Source organism: Penicillium solitum, assembly GCF_028829755.1.
Source record: "Penicillium solitum strain IBT 25940 chromosome Unknown utg000004l_segment0_segment0, whole genome shotgun sequence".
In the NCBI taxonomy this organism is placed as follows: Eukaryota; Fungi; Ascomycota; class Eurotiomycetes; order Eurotiales; family Aspergillaceae; genus Penicillium; species Penicillium solitum.
In genome coordinates, this window is record NW_027072124.1 from 1,402,919 (window position 1) to 1,429,383 (window position 26,465).

The 26,465-nt window shown below is 49.3% G+C and overlaps 13 protein-coding genes across 13 annotated transcripts; 5 read left to right on the forward strand and 8 right to left on the reverse strand.

The window, feature by feature from the left end:
• Positions 1-254: 254 nt before the first annotated feature.
• On the reverse strand, positions 255-635 carry N7455_006543 (U6 snRNA-associated Sm-like protein LSm8; the record flags this gene model as incomplete). Its single annotated transcript, XM_065605375.1, has 2 exons — positions 255-526; positions 611-635. 2 exons carry the CDS (start codon positions 633-635, stop codon positions 255-257), a joined length of 297 nt encoding a protein of 98 aa, XP_065461229.1.
• A 776-nt stretch (positions 636-1,411) lies between these two features.
• N7455_006544 (putative proline-rich, actin-associated protein Vrp1) lies at positions 1,412-2,780 on the reverse strand (the record flags this gene model as incomplete). The annotated part of the gene is made up of 2 exons (XM_040962323.2): positions 1,412-2,584; positions 2,664-2,780. The coding sequence occupies 2 exons, from the start codon at positions 2,778-2,780 to the stop codon at positions 1,412-1,414; spliced, it is 1,290 nt and encodes a 429-aa protein (XP_040807248.2).
• A 236-nt stretch (positions 2,781-3,016) lies between these two features.
• On the forward strand, positions 3,017-4,285 carry N7455_006545 (uncharacterized protein; the record flags this gene model as incomplete). Its single annotated transcript, XM_040962306.2, has 1 exon — positions 3,017-4,285. The coding sequence occupies one exon, from the start codon at positions 3,017-3,019 to the stop codon at positions 4,283-4,285; it is 1,269 nt and encodes a 422-aa protein (XP_040807237.2).
• Positions 4,286-4,413: 128 nt separating this feature from the next.
• Positions 4,414-5,699, reverse strand: N7455_006546 (60S ribosomal protein uL1; the record flags this gene model as incomplete). Its single annotated transcript, XM_040962313.2, has 4 exons — positions 4,414-4,979; positions 5,100-5,277; positions 5,342-5,483; positions 5,673-5,699. The coding sequence occupies 4 exons, from the start codon at positions 5,697-5,699 to the stop codon at positions 4,523-4,525; spliced, it is 804 nt and encodes a 267-aa protein (XP_040807245.2). The 3' UTR covers positions 4,414-4,522.
• A 1,258-nt stretch (positions 5,700-6,957) lies between these two features.
• N7455_006547 (uncharacterized protein) lies at positions 6,958-10,622 on the forward strand (the record flags this gene model as incomplete). The annotated part of the gene is made up of 13 exons (XM_065605376.1): positions 6,958-7,200; positions 7,270-7,298; positions 7,351-7,390; positions 7,451-7,739; positions 7,792-7,905; positions 7,970-8,295; positions 8,359-8,754; positions 8,805-9,074; positions 9,491-9,641; positions 9,795-9,971; positions 10,091-10,335; positions 10,408-10,473; positions 10,530-10,622. 13 exons carry the CDS (start codon positions 6,958-6,960, stop codon positions 10,620-10,622), a joined length of 2,439 nt encoding a protein of 812 aa, XP_065461230.1.
• Positions 10,623-11,835: 1,213 nt separating this feature from the next.
• On the reverse strand, positions 11,836-12,556 carry N7455_006548 (uncharacterized protein; the record flags this gene model as incomplete). Its single annotated transcript, XM_040962308.2, has 2 exons — positions 11,836-12,323; positions 12,382-12,556. 2 exons carry the CDS (start codon positions 12,554-12,556, stop codon positions 11,836-11,838), a joined length of 663 nt encoding a protein of 220 aa, XP_040807239.2.
• A 1,503-nt stretch (positions 12,557-14,059) lies between these two features.
• N7455_006549 (uncharacterized protein) lies at positions 14,060-14,308 on the forward strand (the record flags this gene model as incomplete). The annotated part of the gene is made up of 1 exon (XM_065605377.1): positions 14,060-14,308. One exon carries the CDS (start codon positions 14,060-14,062, stop codon positions 14,306-14,308), a length of 249 nt encoding a protein of 82 aa, XP_065461231.1.
• Positions 14,309-14,539: 231 nt separating this feature from the next.
• On the forward strand, positions 14,540-15,115 carry N7455_006550 (Fic family protein; the record flags this gene model as incomplete). Its single annotated transcript, XM_040962310.2, has 1 exon — positions 14,540-15,115. One exon carries the CDS (start codon positions 14,540-14,542, stop codon positions 15,113-15,115), a length of 576 nt encoding a protein of 191 aa, XP_040807240.2.
• Positions 15,116-15,867: 752 nt separating this feature from the next.
• N7455_006551 (DUF3405 domain-containing protein) lies at positions 15,868-18,321 on the forward strand (the record flags this gene model as incomplete). Its single annotated transcript, XM_040962319.2, has 1 exon — positions 15,868-18,321. The coding sequence occupies one exon, from the start codon at positions 15,868-15,870 to the stop codon at positions 18,319-18,321; it is 2,454 nt and encodes an 817-aa protein (XP_040807241.2).
• Positions 18,322-18,914: 593 nt separating this feature from the next.
• Positions 18,915-19,601, reverse strand: N7455_006552 (uncharacterized protein; the record flags this gene model as incomplete). Its single annotated transcript, XM_040962311.2, has 1 exon — positions 18,915-19,601. One exon carries the CDS (start codon positions 19,599-19,601, stop codon positions 18,915-18,917), a length of 687 nt encoding a protein of 228 aa, XP_040807246.2.
• Positions 19,602-20,457: 856 nt separating this feature from the next.
• Positions 20,458-22,882, reverse strand: N7455_006553 (uncharacterized protein; the record flags this gene model as incomplete). Its single annotated transcript, XM_040962315.2, has 3 exons — positions 20,458-22,300; positions 22,371-22,782; positions 22,855-22,882. 3 exons carry the CDS (start codon positions 22,880-22,882, stop codon positions 20,458-20,460), a joined length of 2,283 nt encoding a protein of 760 aa, XP_040807234.2.
• Positions 22,883-23,643: 761 nt separating this feature from the next.
• On the reverse strand, positions 23,644-23,970 carry N7455_006554 (uncharacterized protein; the record flags this gene model as incomplete). Its single annotated transcript, XM_040962309.2, has 1 exon — positions 23,644-23,970. One exon carries the CDS (start codon positions 23,968-23,970, stop codon positions 23,644-23,646), a length of 327 nt encoding a protein of 108 aa, XP_040807250.2.
• A 686-nt stretch (positions 23,971-24,656) lies between these two features.
• On the reverse strand, positions 24,657-26,330 carry N7455_006555 (allantoate permease family MFS transporter; the record flags this gene model as incomplete). The annotated part of the gene is made up of 5 exons (XM_040962314.2): positions 24,657-25,299; positions 25,358-25,629; positions 25,683-25,783; positions 25,837-25,932; positions 25,988-26,330. 5 exons carry the CDS (start codon positions 26,328-26,330, stop codon positions 24,657-24,659), a joined length of 1,455 nt encoding a protein of 484 aa, XP_040807249.1.
• Between the last annotated feature and the right edge of the window lie 135 nt (positions 26,331-26,465).

The following is a 26,465-nucleotide window of genomic DNA, read 5'->3' on the forward strand; positions in this document are numbered from 1 at the left end:
GCGAGAGATCGCTGTAGGTTCGCAACGGAAAATAATCAAAACATGGCGCATTGACATTCAGCACCCAGCGTATCTGCGCATCGTTGTAGGGCCAAGGGCCAAGCCCACAATGGCGGATTCAATAGTAAAGGGCCACACCCAACGCTGGCAAACTCCGGGATTCATCGGCTTGCTGAATCATTGTATCGCATGCAAATGGTTTCCCCAAAACGCCCGAAAAATGACAATAGAAAATAGCACCGTGCAAAGCCCGCTCATGCATTCTTCGTGTCTCGGATTACCTCGCCTTTAACCTTGGACCAGTCGATATCTCCGTCCATTTTTTCGTCTATTTCACCGCACACCACGACATTGTCACCGCGGATCAGGTACAGCCCATGCTCAATTTCGGCAGAGGGCTCGTCGTCGTCTGGGGTGCGGATGATGCGTTCAACGGTATTAGCGAGAACAAGATTGGTTGTTTGATCGGTTGACAGAAGGTCGCCGATGAGTGTGCGGCCATCAACTGTGAGGATGAGGACTTTTTCTGCTCGGTCGAGAGTGGTCAGCACTTGGTCTATGGATGTAGGAGATGGAATGTGTAAACATTTCAGCTAACTGCAAAACTTACTATTGACGTAGAAGTGGAGAGACATGGTGAATGGGAGAGCGGCGGTTCAACAAGGTAAGGTGCAAGGGTATCTCAATTTTGCGGTTGACCGGGTACAGGTAGATGCACCGCAGAGTCGGGATCAAGCTACGTCTCGAGCTCGGTGGTGTTGCTGTAACACTAGTCTTGGGGTAGCTATCTTGCTTTCCGTGACCGGAGGAGAGTTCGTGGATCCTCGGAGTCTGTCACTTCGCGCAAAAAGTGTTCGCCGAGGCAAAGAGCTGGATTGGCCGCGATTGTTCGTGGCGCGGCAATGCTGACTTGTTGAGAATCGTAAAGCTCGCTGAGGGAAAACCAAAGGTGTGGGAGCTCCGTTTAAAGTTCGAGGCCAATTGAATGTGAGGTGATGGCAATGGCGCGGAGCGGGTCTGTGCTGTTTGCTGAATCTCAAGTGAAGATTGCGAGAACCCTCCTGGTTGATAACAATAAACGCGAGTCGGTAATCTCGACTGGTAGCAAAGGGATTGGTGGCAGCGCGTATCTTGGTGCTTCATGGTTGTTTTCCACGATGAACGATTGACATCCCCGATTTGGTCACGTGCCGAAGCTTATGGGAGAGGTGGATACCACATCATTTTATACTGTTTAATGGAAGGAGATGAACGAGATTTATAAGCTGGAAAACATGCCCAGGTAGGGTTTCTTTTACAAACTTCGCTACAGTGACAATAAGCTACATAGATGAATCTAGTGTAAAAGGATTTATGTATAGCAATTCACTATGTGTGCACGATATCGCCCGCAATTTCCCATGCACTCCAATCAGCCTCGCAAAGCAGTCAGATCCAAAGGAACACTGCTGCCCCTCCCAGCGCGGTATCGGCGGTCTCCACCGATAAATTGCCGTGGTTTGGGGAGCAGCCCATCGCTCTGGAATTTGAATCGCGGGTCTTCTATTCGGACTGGACCATGTCCTTGTGTTGAAGGGATTCGTGAGCTTGGTGCAGGCGGTCCACCATTGGAAAGTGTATAAGCGCTAGGGTCTAGTGCTGTAAATTGTTCGTGGGAGACAGGGCGAGAAGAAACAGGGGAAGGTCGGGATGGCGGCTCGCTTGGCGGAGCTGCAGGAAGTGAAGTGGGAGGAGGTGGTGGTGGAGCACCTGGGGCAGCTGATGGGGGTGGCGGGGGAGGTGCCGAAGGCGAAGAATGTCCCAGGGCGGAACGAGCAGCCTGCGCAGCAATTGATGGCGGGGCTGCTGATGGGGGAGGGGGTGGTGTCGATCTAGAAGCAGCCGGCGGGGGAGGAGGTGCCCGAGTCGCGGGGGCTGATGGGGGAGGTGGTGGGGGTCCGGACGGTTTTCTCGATGCAGGCGGTGGTGGTAACTTTCCTGGTGCTGGAGGTGGAGGAGGCGCACGTGGAGGCGGCGCTTCGGGGGCCTTTGTAGCTGGCGGTGGAACTGTAGAGGATCGTGAAGCAGGTCTCGGGGGAGGCTTCTTCAAGCCGGCAACCAAATGATTGACCGGCGGTGCAGGCGGTGAATCGGTCGATGAGGGACGAGGAGGCGGCCTGGCTCCAGGAGGCCTGGGAGCTGTTGGAGGCTTTGGAGCTGGCGCAGCAGGTGGTCGACGTGCACCTTCGGAATCAGAGATGTATGGCGAGTCTCGATTGGCCCCTGTATCGACACCACCACGACTGCGTAACTTGGGCATCCCACCAGCAAATATGCCCCCTAATTGAGGTGGCATTGCACTGGCTGCACCATCTGTCCCAGAAACTCCTTCGCTGTTACTTCGTAATCGATTCGCGGCTGGACCGGATGGTACAGGCGGTGCAAGCCCGCTTGGAGGCGGCCTCGCACCAGGAACAGGCGGCGCACCCGCGACGGGAGGAGCTGCTGAGGCGCCTCCTGAGCCTGCGATTACAGGTGCTGATCGATCATTGGTAACAGCTTTCTTCAGCCTGGCGCCCTTATGGATATCTGAAAGAAGTGCGCCCTATCTATAGGTTAGCTACTAAATTCCTTGAGCGACAAGTTGCTTGCAGCAATGGAACTTAAGCACCCAATCTACATACCCGGTCTTTGGCCTGTCCTTTAGGAGGTCTCCCTGGGAGACCTCCTGGAGGGGGCGGCGGGGGAGGACCACCCAAACCTCCCGGCGGCGGCGGCGGGGGAGGAGGTGGTGGTGGCATGGTTGTGGATCAGATGATGAGATTATCAGGTAGTCGATTGCATATAATTCAGTAAATAGTCAGGTCGGGAAAATGTGTTCCTTGAATAAAAGGAACATTAAAGTTGTTAGGCAGAGAAGTAAGAAGACGTCAGGGTACGAGTACGGGGAAGTGGACAGCGCCGGGGCGAAGTCTCCGCCTAGACTCTCCCATCGGAAAAATACAGCTGCCTCACAACGTTACTCATCACCACAGCCATGAAAAGAGTTGTTCTAACAGCCAATAAAGGCTCCCGGCTACAGGGCCCAATCTGTCAATTATGTCAATTCTCGACTTCAACGCCCCGTCGTGGTCTCCCTATCGCGCGTCTACCCGCTCGCGCAAGTCGAACTGCGGCCTCCAATCTCCGCTTACAGCCCTCGAAACGAACCGATAAGTTTGCATTGGGCTCTCCTCTGCTCATTTCTCGCCGATACGCCTCCTCTTCAGCCACTAAGGTAAGCCCAGAGGCTGCAATCAAAGAAATTGCGCAGGATGCATCTGCCCTGCACCAATCAAACGCTGTGGCTTCCAACGAGGTGGTAGTAGAATTGCTACAAAGATGCCAGCGCGTCGCCGAGTCCCTTGTCTCGCGAGAACGGGATCAAAGTGAGGGTTCCTCAAAGGGGGAGGGCAGTGCGATCTCTTCTTTGCTGGACCTTGAGGAGAAGCAAACCGCCGCAAAGAACAAAGGCAAATCAAAGTCCTCACAACACCCGGACCCACGACTGGCAGACTCAGTCTCACAAATTGCCATTGAACTTTTGAAGGATGAGAAGGTCTTCATTTCGCCCGAAGCTCTGGCATCCTGCACCGAGACCCTGACTCTGCTGCGACGGGCCGAGCACTTCCCCGAGATATTCCACCTTTACGCCTACAAGCCTGTCCCAGAAGAGGGCAGCTCTCCAGTGAAGTTGCTGAAGGCTAATCCCAAGAGTATCAACAGCGCCGTTCCAGCGGAGTTGGCTAACATGGCTCTTGGGGTCGCCATTGGACAGAAAAACCTCTCGCTCGTGCTAGCCATCATCGATAACACTTTCTGCGCCCCCGCCTTCCACCGCGCGAAGATCTTCAAGAAAGCCGGTGTCCCACTAGCCGGCCTTGCGGCTGCCCCGGCTGCTTGCTATGCTCTCGCATCATGGGCCGCAACGTTCCAGAACACAATGGATCCAAACGTAGCGACTGGTATAGCGTTCGCCGCTACACTGGCTTATGTTGGCGGTACATCCTCCATGGGCATCTTGGCCATTACCACGGCTAACGATCAGATGGAGCGTGTGGTCTGGATTCCCGGTATCCCTCTGCGGCAAAGATGGTTGCGTGAGGAAGAGCGCGCCGCCATGGATAGAGTTGCTGTCGCGTGGGGTTTCACCGACCCTTATATGAGAGGTGAGGAGGTTGGGGAAGAGTGGGAAAGCCTTCGTGAGTTCATTGGCATGCGGGGCATGATTTTGGATAAGACCGAATTGATGGAAGGCATGGAGTAACTTGATTCCCTGTATGTGTATCATAGAGTCACTTATTTCACATAATGAGCGATGTACAATACAATTCTTAAGATTTATCTACAGCTACATTGTACTAGAATGTAAAATTACGATATGGAGATAGAAAATTGAGACCGATCATGAGCTTCATATTTTTTTTCAGTCGTGAGACGATGACATAAACCCAGTTCTCAGGCCCAAACTAGAAAACACCGGCGCAGTTAAGCGACAGATAATCTAGTAGACACGGTGGGGGGGAGACATGGAAGCCTTGATGACAAGACTGCCAACGTTCTGCCAGCCCTTCTTGAGGAGGGAGACGAGGTAGTTGATGGCGAGCATCAGGTTGGCAACAAGGGCCTCCTTCTCCATCTCGACGTTACCGATGGCAACACCGAGGCACAGAACCTTCTTGAGCTGGAACTTGATGGTGGACTTGACGTCGGTGACCTTGGCGGCCATGTCCTCAGCGTGGGAAACGGGGGTAGGGAACTTTCCGGCCTTGGAGAGACCGGGACCGAGGAGACGGGGAATCTGCTTGATCAGACCCTCGGAAGCAAGGAAGGCATCGTACTTGCGAGCAAGCTTCTTGATGAGCTTCTTGTTCTTGTTGAGCTTCTTGAGATCGTCAACGGACATGGCATCGATGCTGTGGTGCTTAGCACGGTCAAGATCGTGCTGGTCACCAAGAATACTATATATTTCGTCCGTTAGCTTCTGTGTTCATTCGAGGTGTAGATTTCCTTCGCCGTTGCGCATCGTAAACGGATGTAAAATTTTGCGCCGCGGGAGGGGTTGTCGATGGAAAACGCACCAGATGGCCATGTTGGGGCGGGGGACGGTAGGCAGCTTGATGGTGCCGGAGAAACGCTTATCACGCTGGGGATCGTAGTTCTTCAGGCCGATCTGAAGCTCAACGGTCTCGTTGAAGTTACGCTTCTTCTCATTGAGAGAGTAGTTGAGAAGGTTCTCGACATTCTGGCGCACTCCGGCTGTAATGACACAAGAGCAGTTAGTGGCTAGATCATGTAGGTAGGAGCATGAGGTGAAACGTACCGACTGTGATCTTGGACATGATTGCTACAGTCTTCCAAAAGAAGTTGAAATTCTTATGGTATGGCTCTGCGCTGAATGCTTGAGAAAAGAAATTGTCGAGGGCCGTGAATTTCTCCGCTTGTGGGTGTGGACATACGCTAGTCTAGATTAGGATTAGCGGTGCCCTAGACGTGATTTTTTTGCTTGCTGACTCGCTTTATGGCCTGAGGCATCAACAGGAAACACTCCCCAATCCAATCTCAGCAAGGCGTACGCTGAATGACTGAGGTAACGTTTGTCGGTGTTATAGGATTATTCTTAGGTAGATCTCAACAAATTTGTTAAAACATACCACATCGAGCAAATTTCGCACCATCATCTCGTTGACGGGTCAATACATCCACGGATACTTCATTCTCACTTCAATTCCACTCGCTCATACAAATAATCGTATCAGCAGCCGTCGGCTCGGCTTGAATAACAACATTGGTATTCCTGACATTTCTCAGTATTGCTTCGCCATGTGAACGTTGCTGCTGCTCCAAGTAACCGCCGGGCCTTGCCTATTACGCCTTAGCCGTTACTACATTTGGAATCCTTGTCATTACTCTCAACGGGAATGATTCCAATCCCTAGATAAAGACATAGACCGTACGGAATTCATAACTCAGAGTTCAAAGCTACCTACAATTCATGTACGTATGTTTATTCATTGTTGTACTGGGGATGTACAATATAGAAGCATCGGGTCCGCCACACGGCCGACCCGCTTATACGTAGCAATCATTACTTTATTATTTATCATATGTCATTATTATTCGTGAAAGGAACTTTGTCATTTAATAATAATGTTGTCTGGCGATATTGGTTAGGATTGATCTTATGTGTACTGATAAAGTTACATTGTTTTGCGGATATCCCCGAAGATCTAGATCAGCCGCAGGCACACGTCCATATTAAATAGGAACATAGTATCCCAGTCGAGTGGATAAAATCATTTTCACAAACTGCCCTACCTTGTATTGATTATTGAATACGGAGTACATATATACTCACCTAGAAGGATCTTCAAGGCTGCTCGTCATTAGTACCTTGTGACCCCAGCACAATATATATTGAATAGTCCGAATGACTGATAAACACACAAGCTTTCGCTAAGTAGACGGGTACATAACACGACCGCCCACAAAATGAGCAAATAGGGAGCTACTTTATCTATTTTAGGAAAATATCGACAGGTGAAACGAGCTTGACATGGCCTGCGGGGGCTGCAGATGATCGCAGCGCTTAAACGTGACCGGCGGCAGTGTCAGCCTCAGATGACTGGTCACCCAACCCCCCTTTGGCGTTGAGGACTATTGCCTTGCATTTTGATTTAATTGAGGCTGCACCCCGGTGGGATTAGAATATTTAAACTTGACTTTCTACTTATTCTCTTTGTAATATTCTCCGGGTTTACAATTCATAAGGTTGTTTATATGACCTCCGGACCCTTGACCACATCCGTATCCGATACCCCTCCTGATTTGACAGCAGATCTTTCGACTATTGGCTATTGATTTTGTGGCTTATTTACAAGTCTTTCCCTCCAAATTCAGCGCCTGGAAAACCACCTGGGTAGTTTGCTTTGCTTCATCATGTCTCATACAACAGATTCGCGCGACTCAACTGCGCCTCAGGATTACTATTCAAGTCTTGACGATGAGGGATTGCTTGTGGAAAAGTTCAAGGATATCGACGATAAGACGCAGTTTTACACTGCTATGCGCTGCCTAGAGGATCCTCTTACTCAGAATTTTGTGCTCGATTTCGGTAATGAAGAGGCATGGTGTGCATCTGATCTAGGCACCAATGAACTCAAACTATTGCTGAGTAAACCGGTAAGTTCACGACATTCAACTTGGTTGATTGTAGAGACTATTCAAAAGTCAAGACCTGACATGATACAGAGAGACAAATGTTTCGGTACACGGTGGATGTAAGAGCTAAGTACTCAGATGTAGTTGAGTGTATACTAATCGTGATCATAGTAATATATGGGCACCAGAGGAGCAGAAAGAAAGTATAAGGGTAGGATGTTCAATTTCATTCCCATGGGCAGTTATGACTGACCATGGATGGAGTTCTTAGGCAATTACCAAACACTATGGAGTGTCAGAACGACTACAGGGGATGATGTGCACAGAGCCAGTGCATCCTGCACCCAAAACTACACCTACACCATTACCAACCAAAAGGACTTCGCAATCGCCCAGTGTTGCGCCGTCGTTCAAGCATGAAGTGGATGATGCTGAGAATGCACTCAAGCATCTTGTCGATCCAGATAAATCGCGCGAGTCAGCATCATTCAAGAACCTCACCTTTGCCCAAGTCACAGATCAAATTTGGCATTTCTCTTCTGTGGATCATGGTCCTCGATGTAAGTATATCATACCAAACTTGAGTCGGATGAACATTAAACAATCCATCAGACACATGTGTCGGCTATAATACGTTGTTCGTGATCCCCACACTATCACAACCGAACGGCAAAGATCTCCCGGACGGAAAACGGCTTTGGACCTGGCTGATCCAGTGTGATGATGGTATGAGCCGCACGGCGACACCCCATTCCCCGGACCTCGAGGGCAGCCGCTGACTTGTTTGCAGGCACAATAATATCAATCCAAGAGAACCCGTTCGCAAGACAGCAGGAAGTGCCGATAGATGAAGCCAAGCCAGTCCTCGACATTGTGCGCAGAAACATTCGCTTTATTTTCGCTGGCGTTTCGAGGCAGCACTTTGCCATGTCCGAGAGCGAGTCGCTAATCACCATTCGGGTGCGACATTTTAGTGACCTCGGGCCGGATCAAGCCAATATCAAGCAAGAGGATGGACCGAGTTTGCTCTTCTATTATATCTTCGATGACTGGGTGTCAAGTTATGGACTTATCGCAAAGCGAGAACACAAATATGGTGTTGCTTTGGAGGAATTGGTTAGTACCGTCCTTGTATCACGTTTTGTTGATGTATTCTGATTGTGGCTTAACTCCGCGCAGAGAGGCCAAATGCTCGATCGTCCGATAGTGGATTTGGTGAACGAGTTGCACTGGCTGGGCCGACGACTCGCGGTTCTCAAACGATTGTATCAGAGCTATGAGCTTATCATGCGGCGACTCTTGCAACGGCAACGCATGCTTCGCGACGAAGCGCGTTCGGTGCAACCAGCCCCCCTCTCGTATGGAGCCACCTTTGGCGAGATGGAGTTTGTGGATATGCGCCAGTCGAGTCTCGTGAGCAATTCCGGTTTTCATAACACAACTGAGAAATCGGTTGGGGTGCAATTGAGCTCGACGGCTGTGGCTCGCTTCGAACGGTTGGTTGATCGCATCAATTTGTACTGTTTGAGCGAGATTGAGAACTGCCTCAATGAGAAAGAATCCTTGACATTCCTGGTGGGTATTTTGCCGATCTTTATTCCGAGAACAGTGCTGACACGGCCTAGAATTTCAATTTGATTGCGCTTAAGGACTCGCAGGCTGTTGAGAAGCTCACTCGGATCACTATTCTGCTGGCTAAGGCGACCATTTTGTTCCTGCCAGTTAGCTTGATGAGTGCATACTTCTCGACGGAACTCATTGGTGTGAAGAACGGGTACACTAAGACGCAGTATTGGGTCAGTTTTGCGGTGATCTTCGTTACATCCATCTTGCTCTTGACCGTTTTCGGTTATGCCAGCGATACCGTAGAAGGTAAGACGATTTACCGGTCTATGGTACGAACGTTCTTCCGAACGTCTCGACAAAAAATGTCACGACGATCAGAACAATAGGAGAGGACACGGAAGAACCAAAGAGAGAGGACCCAGAGAAATTACGCAGGCACGATAAGTGTGGAAGTTCGGGCCTATCAGTCGGCCTATCAGACACAGTGGGACCGTTTTTTGAGGGTCTTAGCCCGGGGACTCCCTTTGGTATTTCACTTACGGGGCCAACACGGGGCCAACACGGTGTCCTCTTCCTAGAAAATATATACGTTTCCATCTATATAGGCAGAACTATTATAAATAAGTCACCATACATATATACTTGAAAGAATCCGTAAAATCATAAGTTGTCTTCTTTTGTATCTCAGCCTCATTTTCCATAACGTGCCCAGGTGGTGTTGCGTGCTCTCTAAGAAAACAAACAGGTGACGAAGACTACGCCCACCGCCATCGTATTTCTGCGTATTCAAAACAAAAAACGAAACCCCAAATTTCCCCTTCTGACTTCTCTTTTCGATAATTCCCCTGAACTTGTGTTCTTTACTTCCAAATCAACTCTTATACCTTTTTCTGCCGGTAAGTGGTTGATCCGGTTTTGACTGGCTCGTGCCCAGACTTGCCCCCCCCTGGATCTCTGACCGACAAGTCCACAACACGTTTTCTAACCCCTCCGCTTCTCCCCTTTCAACCACATCAACTCGATATCTCTCTGACCTATCCACTCCTCAGGATCCGAGGGATTTCTCGCTACCGACAATATGGGTATTACTTTCTCGCGGCTGTTTGACCGGCTATGGGGTCGCAAGGAGATGCGCATCCTGATGGTCGGTCTTGACGCCGCCGGTAAGACCACCATTCTGTACAAGCTCAAGCTCGGTGAAATCGTCACCACTATTCCCACGATTGGTTAGTCCGCTCCCCCGACCCATTTACCGCCGACACCGTGATGCGCTCTTCGCCATTTCATAAGGCCGTGTGGGGAGAAATGTCGAACGCCTCCTCCCGGAAACTGACGCCTAATGCAGGATTCAACGTCGAGACGGTCGAATACAAGAACATTCAGTTCACCGTGTGGGATGTCGGTGGTCAGGATAAGATTCGTCCTCTGTGGCGCCACTACTTCCAGAACACCCAGGGTATCATCTTCGTGGTTGACAGCAACGATCGCGATCGTATCGTTGAGGCCCGTGAGGAGTTGCAGCGCATGTTGAACGAGGATGAGCTCCGCGATGCTCTCCTCCTGGTGTTCGCCAACAAGCAGGATTTGCCGGTAAGGATTTGGATTTATCGGAGAATGTTTGGTAGATGAAATGTTATGCTGACCTCCCCCGCTTTTGTCTAGAACGCCATGAGCCCCGCCGAGATCACGCAGCAGCTTGGTCTTCAGAGCCTTACCCGTCGTGCTTGGGTAAGTGACATCCTTGATGCCTGTGATGCCTACAGAGTCACTAACGATCGATCTAGTTCATCCAATCTACCTGCGCCACCACTGGTGATGGTCTGTACGAGGGTCTGGAGTGGCTTGCCGATGCGCTCCGGAAAACCAACCGCGATTAAGGTCTATAATGCGAATGCGAATCGGACGTGTAGCTGGATGGAGAATACCGGAAATCTGCAAATGATGGATTGATGATGACGATGGCGGGGAGTTCTTTGGCCACACATGACATTGATCTCTGCAAGGAAAGGGGTTCTGCAACTGGTTCGCTACTTCTTTTGATGTTCTCTCTTCAAACGGCTCTTTTTCCTCTACGCTATGCTATTAGCCTCATTTGTTTTTTCTTCTCTCCGGCGTCGCCACTCCAAAATTACTTCTCTGCCTTGGAACCCCCCAGAGATCTGTATAAGTACCCAAAATTGTAAAATCTCAGAATCTCAGATTGGGCAAGGAGAGAAAGAGAGAACGAGAAAGGGACAAATGAGCAGAAACTTCGAAATTTCCATTTGCTTTCCATCTGCTTTCCTATTTTGGCTGCTTTAGGAGGCCTGTAGGGCTGAGTCGGGCTCAGTAAATTTCAGTCCGGGCTCAGGTACCATCACGTGATGGACTATAACACTTAAGGGTTTAGCAGCCATTCCAAGGTTGTTTATATTTTAGTTCTTATGTTTAAAGTACAGGAATGTAGCTTCTATCTTACCGCAATGTCTAGCCAAGGACTTTGGGATTATGTGCTACATGTACAATATGCATTGCAGTACGATTATCTACAAAATTAGGGCTAGCGGACTCACATAGAGTGCCCTGGATCTATAGGACAAAACGCATGTGACTGCCCGAATGAACGGGATAAACATACACAACTCTGACTGCTGAAGACGCGTTGACGCGTTGCCGTGTTGATCGATCACAAACCCTCGGTGTCTGCGGGTTCCTGATATGGCCAGAGTTTCGTGACTAATTCCTTCTCTTCGTCATCTTTGGCCAACCCGATGAAGATGTCCTTGAATTTCCGGCTATTCTTCCGCGCTATCTCATAGTCTTTGGGATCGACCATACCATCCGCCGGGAGCACGGATTCATCCCGGAACAATGCCAGCAATTTCCCGACACCAGTTATATTCTCCTCTTGGAATGAATATCAACATCCTCATTGGTGAAATTGATTGGACATGGTACGCCTGGGACAAGCTGTTCCCAGTGAGCAAAGAGCGACATGAGTGATTCACGAAGAAAAAATAAATGGCGGTTTTCCCACACTCTCGTGATGAGCCGAACTGGTTTTCGGGTGATGGGGATCCTCTCATCTTAGAGGAAAGACCAGTAAGGCGATCATTTGTACACCTGGACCTCGTAGTATTTGTGAAGAATCTGACTCTCTAGATCATCATCAATCTTGCGTTGTTCCTCTACACTTAGGCTATCAAATTCTTCCGGTCGTTCAGGCACGACCCAGCCTTCCTGAAGAGGCCCATAGTGGGTACACATCTTTGGAACGCCGGCATGATAGAATAGCGGTGCAACAAATGCTGATTGCCAATCCACAATACGTGTAATTTGAAGGGTCTCTGGATCGACGAAGATGTTATCCAGATGAAGATCGGGATGCATTAGAACGTTGTTGGATGCTGCTTCGTTGGTAGATTGAGGAATAAGATAAGGAGCAACTGCCATGTATTTGGTCAAAAGCGTGAGCCCATCGTCGGGATGTTCCTGGGTTTTGAGAGACCGGTAATAGTTCATCCGAGGAATGGCGTGTGACTTGATGTACGCAATCTCGTTGCGCCCCAATGCGCGAATGTAGTCACTGGGATATTTCCCTATATTTAGAAAGAAAATTAGGGGCTTTACACTAGCTTGTCGACTCTCTTGACTTACAGGGACCACGGTCCAAATTCATGCCATCCCTTACTCCGTTCCACAACTCGCCGGTAGTAAGAGGCCCTATGGCAAATATATCAGGAATGCTGGCCGTAGCAGACTGAATGTTGGCTTCTTCGGGCTCCTCGCATAGGGAGCGGAGATCACCCTTGAAGTAAATGCAGCCGTGCATATCGAAAGTCACACCGGTTAAAAGTGTTTTGAATATCAATCACTTGGGTGATCAATTGGAGCTTTGACTTTCGAGGCCATTGATTCCAAACAGAGCCGAGGTGAACACCGGGCGCTTTTTCTTCAATGATATACTCAGCCCCGACAGGACTTTATGCTGAGTCAAAGGACCATGCTAGAACTCGAGGAACAGGGACGTTCAGCACGTCGGAAAGCTGTAGAGTTGAATTAGATTGTACGTGGAAAAGGGGAATCAGGAATCTTACAATTTGCGTGTGGCGATCTCGGAAGCAATCGTGAGACGAGCAGGCCCGGCGTTGGGATTCGGGAGCTTTGCGAAAACTTCACAACCGTTATCCATTGTTAAGATAAATGCCTTGTTGTGTAGGCCTTCTGTACACTTTGTGACCCTGGTGCCTAGTGTGAGTATTAGCATATTATTATATTGCAAGTTCCTAAGGATAGCAACGCACAAGATTGGGCTCCCTCGCAAACACTGACGGCAACCCGAACGAGTTGCTGTAGGTCAAAGTCCACATAACGCTTAGACAACTCTTTTTCTTCATTGAACCTTGAAATTCGAGTCAAGTTAAAATCATCGTCAAAGCCGAAAATGAAATGCGCAGCTCACAGCCATCGGTGCCTGGTGTATCAGTGCAGATCTTCCTCGGAAATCTTCTCGCCTGGAAGAGAAATAATCAGCTTTTTGGTGCATTTCGACAAGATCATGGCGCACTTCAAAATATAATTACCTTGACCGTTCTGTGTCTCAGCGTAGAGCTCAGGAGAGCGAGATATGAAGTGTCGTCTGCCTACGCGAGACATGGAGAAGAAGCTTATATTCGGGGACCGAGAGCATGGAAAGGTGTGTATGTTGCTTTTCAACCCGACCCAAGGAATTCTAGCAATAATTGGCCTTGTCATCTGTCATCTTGTAAAACAGCCACCTGGGGAGTGCCATATGAAAGTGTGATGGAGCTTCGAAGGTTGGGGAAGGGGCTAAGTTAAGCCCGTGCTGACATATCTACTAAGCACCCCCCAGGGCCTATAAAAGCAGGAAACTTCGGTGGAAAATGCACTAATCTTGGACGGTTACGGAGGCTCACAACCTTATTGACTGTACTTACCTACTACCTAGGTATGTACAACCTTTGACGACGTAAGACTTTACTAATCTCGGCCGATCGATACTAGGAACGTTATATGTAAGAACACTGATTTGTTTCTGAATGTCCCTTTTAGATGTCTTTTGAGATGCATATGAAGGCGATAAAAGTCATAGACTGTACAGAGGACATTTTTGACTAGTAATAGTACATGTACCTAGGTAGTTCTTTCCCTTCTCGTTCCTTCAAAGGTTCTTTCTCTCACACCGAGGACATTGCCTAAATAGGCATAGTTAGATACTTTTGGGTTCAAATCTACATTTATACATCTTCTGCTCATCATAATCACAACCCAACTTCTCCAAGCCTCATCAAATCCATTCAACACTATTCAACACATGGAAACTACATTTTCCCTCGGTCAAACAATCATGTCTGCTCGTGCCCTGCGTGGAGTCGAGACCTATTTTACTGTGGCCATGAAGGACTCCTATGAGTTCAAGATAGCCCACGAAGATTTTGAGCCCGAGACCGTCTTCCACGAGGTTGCTACCCTCGCAAACGAGCTGTCCGATTTGTTTAAAACCGAACTCACCCCTCGCCAAGAAGCGGCATTTGAGAACCATATCCTGCACTCCCTTGCATAGATGGTGTATGGCTCAAACAAAATTGAGAAAGCTGGTAGTGGCTCAGATATCACTCTCAAACTCTGTGTTGCGGTCTTCCGTGGTGAAGAAACCCCCGAAGAGATCGAATAGCAGGACCAAGAGTACTTATCTCCCAAGGAGAGTCTGATCCACCAACACCTTCCCGCAGACACTTCGGCTGTCCAACGTAGTCGCCGAGAGGTTGTGCAACATGTACAAGCTGCAAAATTTATGATGGACCAGTTTTGCATCCGTGGCCAGGATCTTAGCGAACAAATCATCCTCAAAGCCCACCGGATTCTGACCTATAAAGTGGACGCCGAGACTACCCCCTGGACGGAGTATAGTGGTGTTTATCGATCACACGAAGTTAGTGCGGGCCTACATGCGTTCCCACATCCCTCCCTGGTTCCATACAAGATGCAGTCTATGTTTCACGAGCTTAAGCGCGATTTGAAAGAAGTTACAACAAATGGGACCATCGACCCTATCGCCTTGGCTTCGAAGTATGCACACATTTTTGTGTGCATCCATCCATTTATTGACGGAAATGGCCGAATGTGCCGTTTGATTCTCAACGCGATGCTACTGAAATTTGGGGCTTTCATTGCTTGTATCGGGGTAGACGAAGATGACCGGGCAATCTATGAGGATGTTGCTGTTAACGGAGGAGCTCTTGAAGATTTGTATGAAGATGCCGAGGAAGAGGAAAAGCCTAAGTTGTATAAAGAACTGGCTAGTTATGTCTTGGCTCATGTGAAGAAGAGTCTGACTGGGTTGGTTAGTGCTGTGGTCAATGAAGTTTAGGGACTTATGGGGCTGACCTTGAGGAGTCAAGTGTTTTTATGGATATTATGCAGGATGTTACGTACCAAAGACTCCAGCTCTCCGTTTTAGCAATCTGTTTAGTAGTCTTTTTAGATATACTCACCTCCTAATGGTGTTGTAGCTAGATACTTAGAATGTGTATGATTCAAACCCAAACATAAACACAAGTAGGAAGCAGTAGATTCGTCTAGAAGGCCCATAAAACCCATCGAACCCCTCGAACCCCTCGAACCCATAAAAATCGAAACCAAAATAGATTAAAAAAACGAAGTGACCCGCTAGGGCTAGGACCAGTCCATTTGAGGAGACAACTGCGTAATCCCTCATTTCTTGGAGCGCCAACGGTCTTGGCACTTTACCTGCTGAAAATGCCGGCTTGGGCCCTTTGGGGCTGTTTATCTCTTGTTTTGTTCGGGTATATTGTCTGGTTTGACGCAGTTTCAACTATTTTATACTCTTTTTCATTGTTTTCGCCTTTTTTCCCACCTCTTTTTACCTGTTTTATCACTCTAACGTGACACAAGGCCGAGCCGCCCCATTGCCAGGCCGACGATCAACAACACAGCTCATCGCGTGCCTCTCCCTCCCTCCAACAACCACCCCTGATTTGGGAATTATTAGACCGATTATTCTATTGTTACACTTGTTAAATAGATGGGCCACTGATTGAGTGATTTTGGACAACCTTGGAATTACCCCACTCATTCAATGTTGACATCTTGTCTGGCATCATGACCGTTCAGGCGAGGAGGCATTCCGCAGCCTACAAGTCCCCATCACCCTATAATACACGAGAAACAGACATCGAAAAACAACCCACCTCCGGGCGCCACGCATATCACCATCACCTGAGCGATCACCCCGATTCCGACGACGAGTCGCTGGACGATAACAATGTCGCGGACTCCTACCCGCCGCCCGTCGTAGCTGGCGGCAGTCTTCGCCGCCCCCAAGCTAACGTCGGTTTTCGCGTGCCCCAGCGGATTATGCGCTGGCTCTGCTTCGCTCTTTTCGCTGCCCTCGTCCTCTTCGTCCTCACCCTCTTCCGCTTTACCATCTCCACCTCCGTGAAACAAGTCGCCGTCGACCTGCCCAAGGTCGGGACCCCGAAGCCGCCACTATGGGAGAGTTTCCCGTTCCTCAACCGCTATGAGGGCGGTATATCTGCCTTGGTCCCACGCTCTGAAAATGTCCCCGAGTACCCCGGCGATGACTCCGACGACCTGGGTCTGCGGACGGACCAGAGCGAGGAGCACAAAGAGCCGAAGGCAGAGCAGGACGCCAACAAGGTGACGAAGAGGGATTTGACCCCGAGCATGTTGAGTAATGTGTTCAATCCTTATCCTGACTACCAGTCGCCGGAGTACGTAGAGAAGCACGGCGAGAAGCGTGAGTGCTTCCTCAATGCAGAAAACTCGCTACGGGTTCCATCTATCCAAAGCTACCCCGGAGTTCCAAAGGGCTTCCCGGACCCAGCGCTAGGCTCGAATACGATGTTGGGTATTCGGGACGACATGTGCTTTGATCGATTTGGTCGATTGGGTCCATACGGGTTGGGATACGGGGTCAAGAAAGGCGGCATCGGCGCGGGCTTGGAAGGCCATCGTGAGGGCGCCGACCGTGTGTGGGAGGATATCCCGCCAGTGGATTTCCGACAGGTGGATTGGGCTGCTGCGCAACATCGCTGCCACGCGGCTAATCGCCATCGCTTTAACGAGCTGCCGGAGCCGCGTCTTAACCGCTTTGTTTCTATGCCTGTGGGTATTCCCAAAGTGAACACCCTGCCACCTGCGGAAGATAGCCGCCAGGAACCGCCCAAGGTTGGACCTGAGCGTCTGCCACGTACTGCAGTGGTTATCCGCACATGGCACGACTTCCACTATACCCCGGAGGACATTATGTATATGCGCTCTGTCATCTCAGAGCTCTCGCTGATGTCCGGTGGCGAGTATACTATTCACTTCTTGGTTCATGTTAAGGATACCAACCTTCAGATCTGGTCTGATGACGAGACATACCAGCGTGTGCTTGATGATGCGCTGCCAGAGGAGTTCCGTGGTATGGGAACTCTCTGGTCCGAGCCGCAGATGGCCCTGATGTATCCCGGTTTGGAGGAGACCTTGACTCGCGGGTTGCCAATCCACGGCGTCTACCGTAGCACGTATATGCCTATGCAGTACTTCGCTTTCCAACATCCCGAGTACGATTACTTCTGGAACTGGGAGATGGATGCGCGTTACACCGGCCACTGGTACCACCTCTTCGATAAGGTCGGCGAGTGGGCGAAAAACCAGCCACGCAAGGGTCTCTGGGAGCGCAATGCCCGCTTCTATGTTCCGTCCGTCCACGGCTCATGGGAGGACTTCCGGCAGATGGTCCGCGTGCAGACCGAGAGCGGTACCAACTCCGCCAACAACATGTGGAGCGCCGTCAAGGGTTCGGCAGGCAACGGAGGCAACACGCGAAGCACAATGCACCAACAGGGCGACAAGTCCATCTGGGGTCCCGAGCGCCCCGACGAACGAGACATCTTTGAGGTCGAGGGTGAGGGCATCCCACCCACAAGCATGGATAAGGACCAGTATCAATGGGGCGTGGGTGAGGACGCCGACCTAGTCGTTTTCAATCCGCTCTACGACCCCGAGGGCACGACCTGGCTGCTGCGCGACGACGTGACAGGCTACAACAAGGAAAAGGGCATGCCACCACGACGCACCGCAATCATCACCGCGTCGCGAATCTCCCGCAAACTGCTCATCACTATGCACCGCGAGTGCAGCCTCAAGCGCCACAGCATGTTCTCGGAGATGTGGCCCGCAACTGCCGCGCTGCACCACGGCTTCAAGGCTGTCTTCGTCCCGCATGCCGTCTACCTCGACCGCCGCTGGCCGACCCGCCATCTGGAATCAGTGTTCAATGCCGGTCGCAACGGAGCTTCTGGTGGCGCTCGCACGTCCATCTTCGGCGATCGTGAACATAACTTCCGTGGTACGACCTGGTTCTATTCGGCGGGCTTCTCGCCGAACCTCTGGCGCCGCTGGCTTGGTCTCCGCGTTGACAATGACGGCGGTGAGCAGCAGGAGCTGGCTGGCGAGGGCCGCATGTGTCTTCCTCCTATGCTATTGCATCCCGTCAAAGAAGTCAATATGGTCATTGACGGTGGAGAGAGAGCAGAGGACCGCTGAAGACAGGGATTATATATGATTTCTCTCGGAATTGCTGCTGCAATTCGTGTCTTGGACGTTGTCCCTCACACCCTCTTCTTTTCCTGCCATCTCCAGGATTCATGCACGCTTTGGGGTAGGTGCTTATTTATTTTGCATTGGCTCTCATAATTACTGTATAATGACCCCCCTCATTCCCCGGTGGCATCATGTCCCCACGTTTTGGATTCCTCTTTCTCAATTTTGGTGCGAAAAAGGCGTTCCCATGGCCTGGATGGCCTAGACGGCCAGGCTATGGCTCACGATGCATTTTGGATTTTCTTTTGGTGTTTGTCCACTCTAGTCAATAGAGGTTCGCTAGATTGTGTTCTACATCGGGAGAATTTTTCTTTTTTTTTTGGTTTAGACCTGGACTGGATCTTTGAGAAGGACATGAACTTCTTCCAGCCCAGGAGGGCTATTTTGGTTATAAATTGTCCCTTGCACATAAATTCATACTTTTGGTTTCATTATGAGTTCTGCATCGAAATATAGCATGATAGATGTCGCTAGAAATACCGATATGCCCATATATAATGCAACATAACTCCCACTCCAACCCTCGCATACTCAACTCAACACTCAGCAAACAAAACCTCACTCAATTCCCACTCCCCATCCCCATCTCCCCCATCCTCCTTCACCTCCTTCACAACCGCAGAAGCCTTCCCCGAAGCCTTAACCAACCCCAACGGACTCCGCGCCACAAACCCCGTAGGCAGAAAACAAATACTACACTCATAAACCCCATCCGCATCAACCCCATACTGAAGACAAATCCTACAAACCCGATGTCCACACTTCGTAAGCAAAACCTCAACCCTCTCCCCATCCTGGACACAAGTATGACAGAAATGCGTCGGAAACCTAATAGGCGGGTCCTGGGCCATGCGACGCTCGATCTCGGAGGCGAGTTCCTTGCCCTTTTCGACGCGCGCGCGGAGGAGAGCGGCTTTTGTGCGTAGTTTGTTCATTGTGGTTGTGTTGAAGGGGTTGTTGGTTGCGTTTTTGGTTGGGGTTGGGGTCGTGTTGGGTTTTTGGAGGGTTGGGACTGGTTCGAGGAAGATCAAGGGTTGGAAGCGTTCGCATAGTGGTTTGTTTTGCATGCTTTTTTGTTCGAGGGCCCAGCGTCGCCGGATTTGGCGATTTAGGAGGATTGTGTAGATTGTTGTGAGGGTTTGCCAGGCGCGCCATGAGGAGACTGGGTCGAGGGGGTCTGGGGTTGGGGTTGGGGTTGAGGTTGAGGTTTTGCTGGGGGGCATTGTCATTGAGTTGAGGAGTAGGGTTTAGGTTGGAGGTATGTGTAGTTTTGAGGATTTCAAAGAATATAAGTACGTTTCATGTAGTCGAGAGGAGGGTGTGGCGGATATGTAAAAGTTAAGGCTTCACAACCGTAACTTAGGTTCTTCGGATTAGAAGTGCAGATGTGATTGAACCGCGTTAGTTAGAATATTTATGTATCCAGGAAGATCAGGAAGATATAATCGAGAATATGTCGAAGTGTAGAAATATAGAAATGTAGAAAATCTCCCCACCGAGGACCCAGAGATTCAAAAGCAGATATCCACCCCCAGACTAATCAAGCCTCTCTGTCTTCATAGCAGTGATTGGCTGGGTCATAACTCCTTTGCCTCCTCGTCCAAACAGATTCGTCTAGACTCCTTCGCTTATAGCCTCATTCCCCATATACCATGGCTGTACCCGGGAACCCCCCACGGGGGTTTTCTTCTTACTGACCTGCCAAACCGGGGAAATATTGTTGTAGATCGACCAAGATGTCTCTTGAGGCTCAAAAAAATTGAATCTAGATGTCTGTTAGGTGTCAGATCAACTTTTGTATTGCAATGGAGAAAACATCACTTTGAAAAGTGACGGTTACATCGGTCTAGAACATCAAGTGGATATTTTGATATAAAACTTCTCTTCGACCCCCTAGGGTTTCGAATTTTTTTCTTCCTTTACCTTTACAATACAAATTTTCTAGCTCTGTGTTAGGGTCTCCAATTTTTTTTATTCTCCACTCTGTAATGTCTATTGTGCTGACCTTCGGCCGGAAGCTCAGCATCACCTCGCCTGCTCTTGTATTCAGTACTCAAATCTCCAATATTAGTTCTATCCTTAGTCTCTTGTGTAGAAATAGGAAGCCAACTCCCCCCTAGCTTCCAAAGTGTCCGTCTCAACGCATTCCCAGGATAAGATGGAAACCCCCTTGAAATGGAATGTATACAAATATTCGACTCCAGAACCCGAATCAACACTCTTGGCGGATATCACATATTCCCCAGGAATAGGCCCTCCCTCCTTCCTCTCCTGGCATAGAGGCGTCAACTCCCAAACCTGGATAAGTTGATCAGCTAACAGCCTATCTGCCAAGCCCGATGACCATATCTCGATTCGGGAAGTGGCAAGTTCAAATTTCACTTCTGCCAAGCGCATGATGAACCGTACATTGTCGTGCAAAGGCTGTTCCCGCACGGACGAGCCCACATTTGTCCCCACACAGACATACTCCCTATCATATGCTGTGCCAGTCGGGTACCGCCGGTAAAAGGCTAGAGTTCTAGATGCTTCACATCTAGTAGTACCTGCCTTCTGTGAAGACTTCCAAGTCCCATGCAGAGCTCGAAAGATAGCCGACGCTGCAGCCTTCTGTGCTGTCTCGTGGCCAGGAACAAGAACGTCGCGTAAATCACCCAGTGTCTTTTTCACCTCGCTCTCTGTATCTGGCGTTTGGGTATCGCCAAAAGTATACCTCGCAGGAATAGCGGGCCCAGACCGACCATTGTCTGATTCCAGTGCCGAGCGACTAATATCTAGATCCTTCGAAAACGACTCCATTAATCCGACATAGTCGCCCATGGGGAACTGACCACGGGCTAGATCCGGGTGTGCTAATCTGAGACTGCGAAGACTTTGTTTCTGGTCGTCTGTTTCACAGAGCGCACCGTTATTCTCACTCCACATTTTCCCAAGGAATCTCGCTTGCATCTCCATCACACCCCAATACGGGCCACGGTAGAATCCGACGAATCCGACATCGGGGATTTCTGAGCGGACGGTGCCTCCCTTGTCGAGAATCAACGGTGAGAATGGATCCGTTTTAGAGTATTCAAGAATTGTCAACACTTCATCTGGTAGCAATGACAGGGGCTTATACGGCGTGAATCCAGTGGCCATGACTATCGTCGTCACATTTTCTATCGTTTTGGCGACCCCATCGGGCCCTTCGTACTGAACTGAAGCTTGCTTAGTGTCTGGATCAGAATCCACAGAAGTCACCCGGCCCATCGAGGTCTGAATCGCTCCGCATCGGACGAACTCGGCGTAATCATTCCCTATGGCGACCCATGGTGGCTGGGTTCTGGATTCTTCGGCGCTATGCGGTGACTCCATGTGCGCGTATTTCTCATAGTCACTCCCGAGCAATGAATGGAAGTAACTGTTTGTTTTGACTGCCTTTTCTTCCGGGATCGGCCCCAAGGCGTAGTCTATTGGACCCGGGGGTCTGCGGCCTATGTCGTACATGGCCAAGTCCAAGGGTAAAAAGGATGGACTCCCATTAGAAGATTCATGTGGGAGGTAAGTTGGTAAAGTCCAGAAGGGTCTTGAATGTATATGGTGCACTTTTGTCTCTTGGGGATATGGAATTCTGTGTGTGGAAAGTGTAGATGAAGATTGGCGGAGAGCCACAGCAGATGCGGCTTCGACGCCTGACATGCTGCCGCCGATGACGGCGACCTGGCCATTCACATCTTTCGTTTCATTAAAAAATGGTTGCTCTCGCTCATAATGGAGGGAAGAGCTGTGGATGATTTGGCCTTGACTTTGGAATTGCTTTAGACCTGGTATATCTGGAACATACTGTTGGGCAAAGTACCCAGAGGCGATGACGACCAGGTCAAAATCTTCTGAAGATACCCCATCATCCGGTAATCCATATTCCGACTGAGCTTGCTTCGTGCTATATATGGCCGTGAGTCAATGTCCAGCTCGAGTACAGCGACACACGAGGATAATAAGCTCCAACATACCTCTCCTGAACCCACTGAATATTCCACTTCGGATCATCTCCATCCTCAACCTTCCGCATAGTCTTTACTACTCTACATCCTAGTCGAAGCACATGGGCTGGGATATACCGCTCCGCATAACAGGCCAAGTAGTCTCCAACCTGTCTCGCCTGAGGAAAAACCGGAACATCCGTGTCAGGTATCACAGACTCCCAGGCAAGATCCGAAAACGCAACCGTGAAGCGGCTGAGGTTGGTCCGCATTCGAGGGTCTAGTGTAACGGGGGGTGCATTGCCCTGATTGGGAGAATGATGGTGACTTGACCACAGACCTCCGACTTTGTCCTGACTGTCGAAGATGATTGGAGAGAATGTCCCGGGCGGGAAATTATGAAGCAGGGTTTTGGCTGTGACTAGGCCCGAGGGACCGGCACCTGTAGGATGTGATGTTAATGTTAGGTTGGATATACCACCTGGAGTTGTGCCCGCGGGGTCTCTACACTTACCGATTATTGCTACTTTCTTGGGTGACATCTTGGAGTTGGAGGTGAGGATTTCAAGGTACAGAGAGTGCTATTTCTTCTCTGTGTCTGGTATATACCTTGCAATATAATCAATATACTAATGCTGGGAGTAATACAAGGCAGACTCTAGCTGTCGCTAAACTTACCCCGCTTATATCCACTTGAGAAACAGCTCGGGTCTCCTTCTATTTTTAACATATAAAGAATCAATTTGAATAGTTAAGACGTAGTATATTTTATAACAGCAATGATTAGTTACAAGTTCTGCGAATAATAATAAATTAAGTACATAATTAACCAACTGGTGTAAACCTCATCCATGTCGCTATACCCACATCGGGCATAACACTTATAATCCAAAATTATTTAGACACGTATACATTGATGTACTTTGTACCTTGTACATCTCTTCCAAATTCCAATTCTTAAAAAAAAAGGCGGAGCATATCACTCTCGGAATGCATACCAGCAAATCATGACGTTAGCGCCAAGCATAAACCGCAGCAACCAGGGGTTCATGAATTTCCCCATGGAGCAACCCATGACGGGTCATTTTTCTGGCCCGCAGAAAAAAAAGGCCACTTTAGGGCCAGGATTGAGTTTCCCCGTATTTGACGGGCGCTCTGGCGCGCGAGTGGCGGGAGGGGGAAGAGGAGAGAGAAAGTTCGAGAAAAGGCCTAGCGAACCCTGTCGTATTCGCATTGACGTTTACATCCCCGTGCTCGTGCTCATTCCCATAGAGACTTTGTGTGCAAAATGGTACTTCCGGGCTCAGGAGACTCGTTGTAACCATTCAGTGACTTGGATTTGGGGCGAGTGTAGATTGGGCTTGTAGGCTTCGTTGCATTCTTGCTCGGTGACTAAGGTGTGGACATTTCTCTGCGTCAGGCGACTCTTGCGCTGGCTCTTTTTGCGGAGGAGTTCCTTTTCCGCGAGGGCGGATGGTGATAGTTTTGATAGTGTGTTTCGGAGTCGTTTGATACCACTGGGGACCGATGGCGGTACTTGAGGTGGACCGAATGGGTTGTCGGATCTCCATGGGTATTCCGGAGTCACGGATTGGACGTCCTTCTTCTGCGGAGACAGTGTTCTCGACATTTTGTGGAGATTGAGGGAGTTCCCAGCATCTAAGATGATTTGAGTTGGGAGGATTAGAATAGGTGGAGAGGGATTGATTTTGATTAAGTAGGTACAATATATAGGTAATTTACTTCGGCTGGGCATATTATCTAACTCCGCGGGACCCGCGGAGGTTGTGCCTTGTAGTATCATTGGATCCCCAGTTATATCCTCATTTAACACGCAGTACTTTATAGTCGCTAGTCGCTAGTCGCTATACTTCCCCCACAAGTTTTTCTGGGTCATGATCGGCGGATGCATACGAACTTATAATATAGACTGATCTACTATTGGGGCTCACCGGTAGGTATTTGATGATCTTCCACACCAATAATAATAATATAATGGCCAACAAAAATCCGGTGTAGCGTACTACCACTACGTCATATCGGGAGGAAGATGCCGATCAAGGATGGTCTTGGCATAAATTGTCCCAGGGAACCTTTTGGAAGATGGGTTCTTCTCGACGAATAAGAAACGAGGAAATTGAATAGACCAATCATCCAAGGTCGGCTAGGCCATAAGGCGTGGAAAGTATACAAAAAACACTATGAAAACCCAAACTGAGCAGGTGACAGTCGGAGTTTATCACATATATACGTTTATACTGGTAGACGGTAGACAACTCTTTCAAATGTACCTAGGTAGAAATTCAATTTCCATACTTAATAAGTAAACCGGAAACTGGGGTGATCATCCCCAGCATTCTCAAGCTCCTCTCTGGGCCAATGGTACCGATGATCCCTCTTACCCTGTTCACGCAGCCGATTTTCACGGTATACATAACCAAAGAAGACAGTACATGCCAGACCACAGATCCATACCATCCCTAGACTGACACCAAACCCAGTTCTGTATGTTGGAGCCTCCGAGTCAAAGAAAACATTGCTGGCCACCAGACCGCCACAGTTACCAAAGCCGATCTGCATGGCTGAAGCGATAGATTGCTTGTAGTGCCCAGCCATGTTGTTACTCACCCAGCCCAACAATATCGGCTGCGTCATATATCCTCCGCCCGTGATCGCGAATAGGGCGAAGTATCGGGCAGCGACTGGCACTGACTCCTGACATATGAGAATAATGTACCCAATTGTGGCGATGACACATCCGATCAATGTGAAGGTGAACCGATGGCGGAGTCGGTCGCTAACGAACGCTGTAGCTAGTGCGATTACCGTTGCAACGACGTAGATCGGGATACTCATCACTTGAGCTCGGACAGATGTCCAGCCAAGCTGGCGGAGGATGGTTGGAGTGAAGAATGATGTTGCGTAGCCCGTATTGACAATGCCAAAGTACATAATAGCACTAAAGGTGATTTATTGTTAGTGGACAGTCTTCATGGAAGAAAGATACTCAAGCTTACCCAAGATAGATCTTGACATCTGAGAATGTGCGCTTGATTGCCGGCTTATCAAAGCGATTCATTTGCGCTTCACCGCGGTCTTCCGATAGACGTCGAAGCAGCAAAGCACGTTCCTCCTCATTTAGGAAAGTAGACGTTTCGGGCCAATCGACGATGAGGAATTTGGCAGCAATTCCAGTAAATACCGTAAGTAGACCTTCGATGATGAAGATCCAGCGCCAGCCGCTGTATCCTCCGACGCCGTCCATCTGGGCTATTCCATAGGCAAGAAGCTAGGAAATAATGGTTTAGTATAGAACCAAATCATCGCGCAGGTAATACATACGCCACTGATTGCACCTGCCATAATACTAGCGCTGAAGAAAATATTGAATCGCCATTGCAACTCGTGGCGCTTATAGTACATAGCAATCAAGTAGATGCAGCCTGCATTAGAACATTAGCATTTGCGCCATCAAGGGATCAAAGGCTATCCAAACCTGGCATCAGTCCAGCCTCGAACAAACCGAGCAAGAATCGACATGCAACAAGGCCACCGAGGCTCTTTACAACACCTTGGCATGTTGTAACAACGCCTAATATGATGGAGGTTAGTCCCAGTCCCTTCACCTTACATCAATTTAAACGTACCCCAACAGAACATAATCCCGCTCAACCACCAAGACGGCGATACCTTTTTCAAGAATAGATTGCTAGGAACCTCGAAAAGGATATAGGGAATGAAGAAGATAAACAGAGCGATATTGTAATCATGTCCCTTCATCCCCAAATCTTTTTCAAGACCTTGAATTCGCGCATTGCCGATATTGATACGATCAAGGAAGGCGAGTAGGAACAAAAACATGAGAATAGGAACGACATGGATGTCAAGTTTCCGTAGGAGTCGTTTCTCTGCCCCTGAATCTATGTCTGGCACGGAAACCGCGGACTTGACGTCCTCGACCGTCTCGTCGTATATCTTTTCCTGGTCCATTTCAGATCGTCCTTAAATGAAATCAAGCAGCCATCAGGATGATATGGTGGAATATAAACTCTTTTTAAATATATTTAGCTACTCCATAGTATCGTAGTGCCGTCTGGGGAAATCCGGGGTCCCCGCACGAGACAT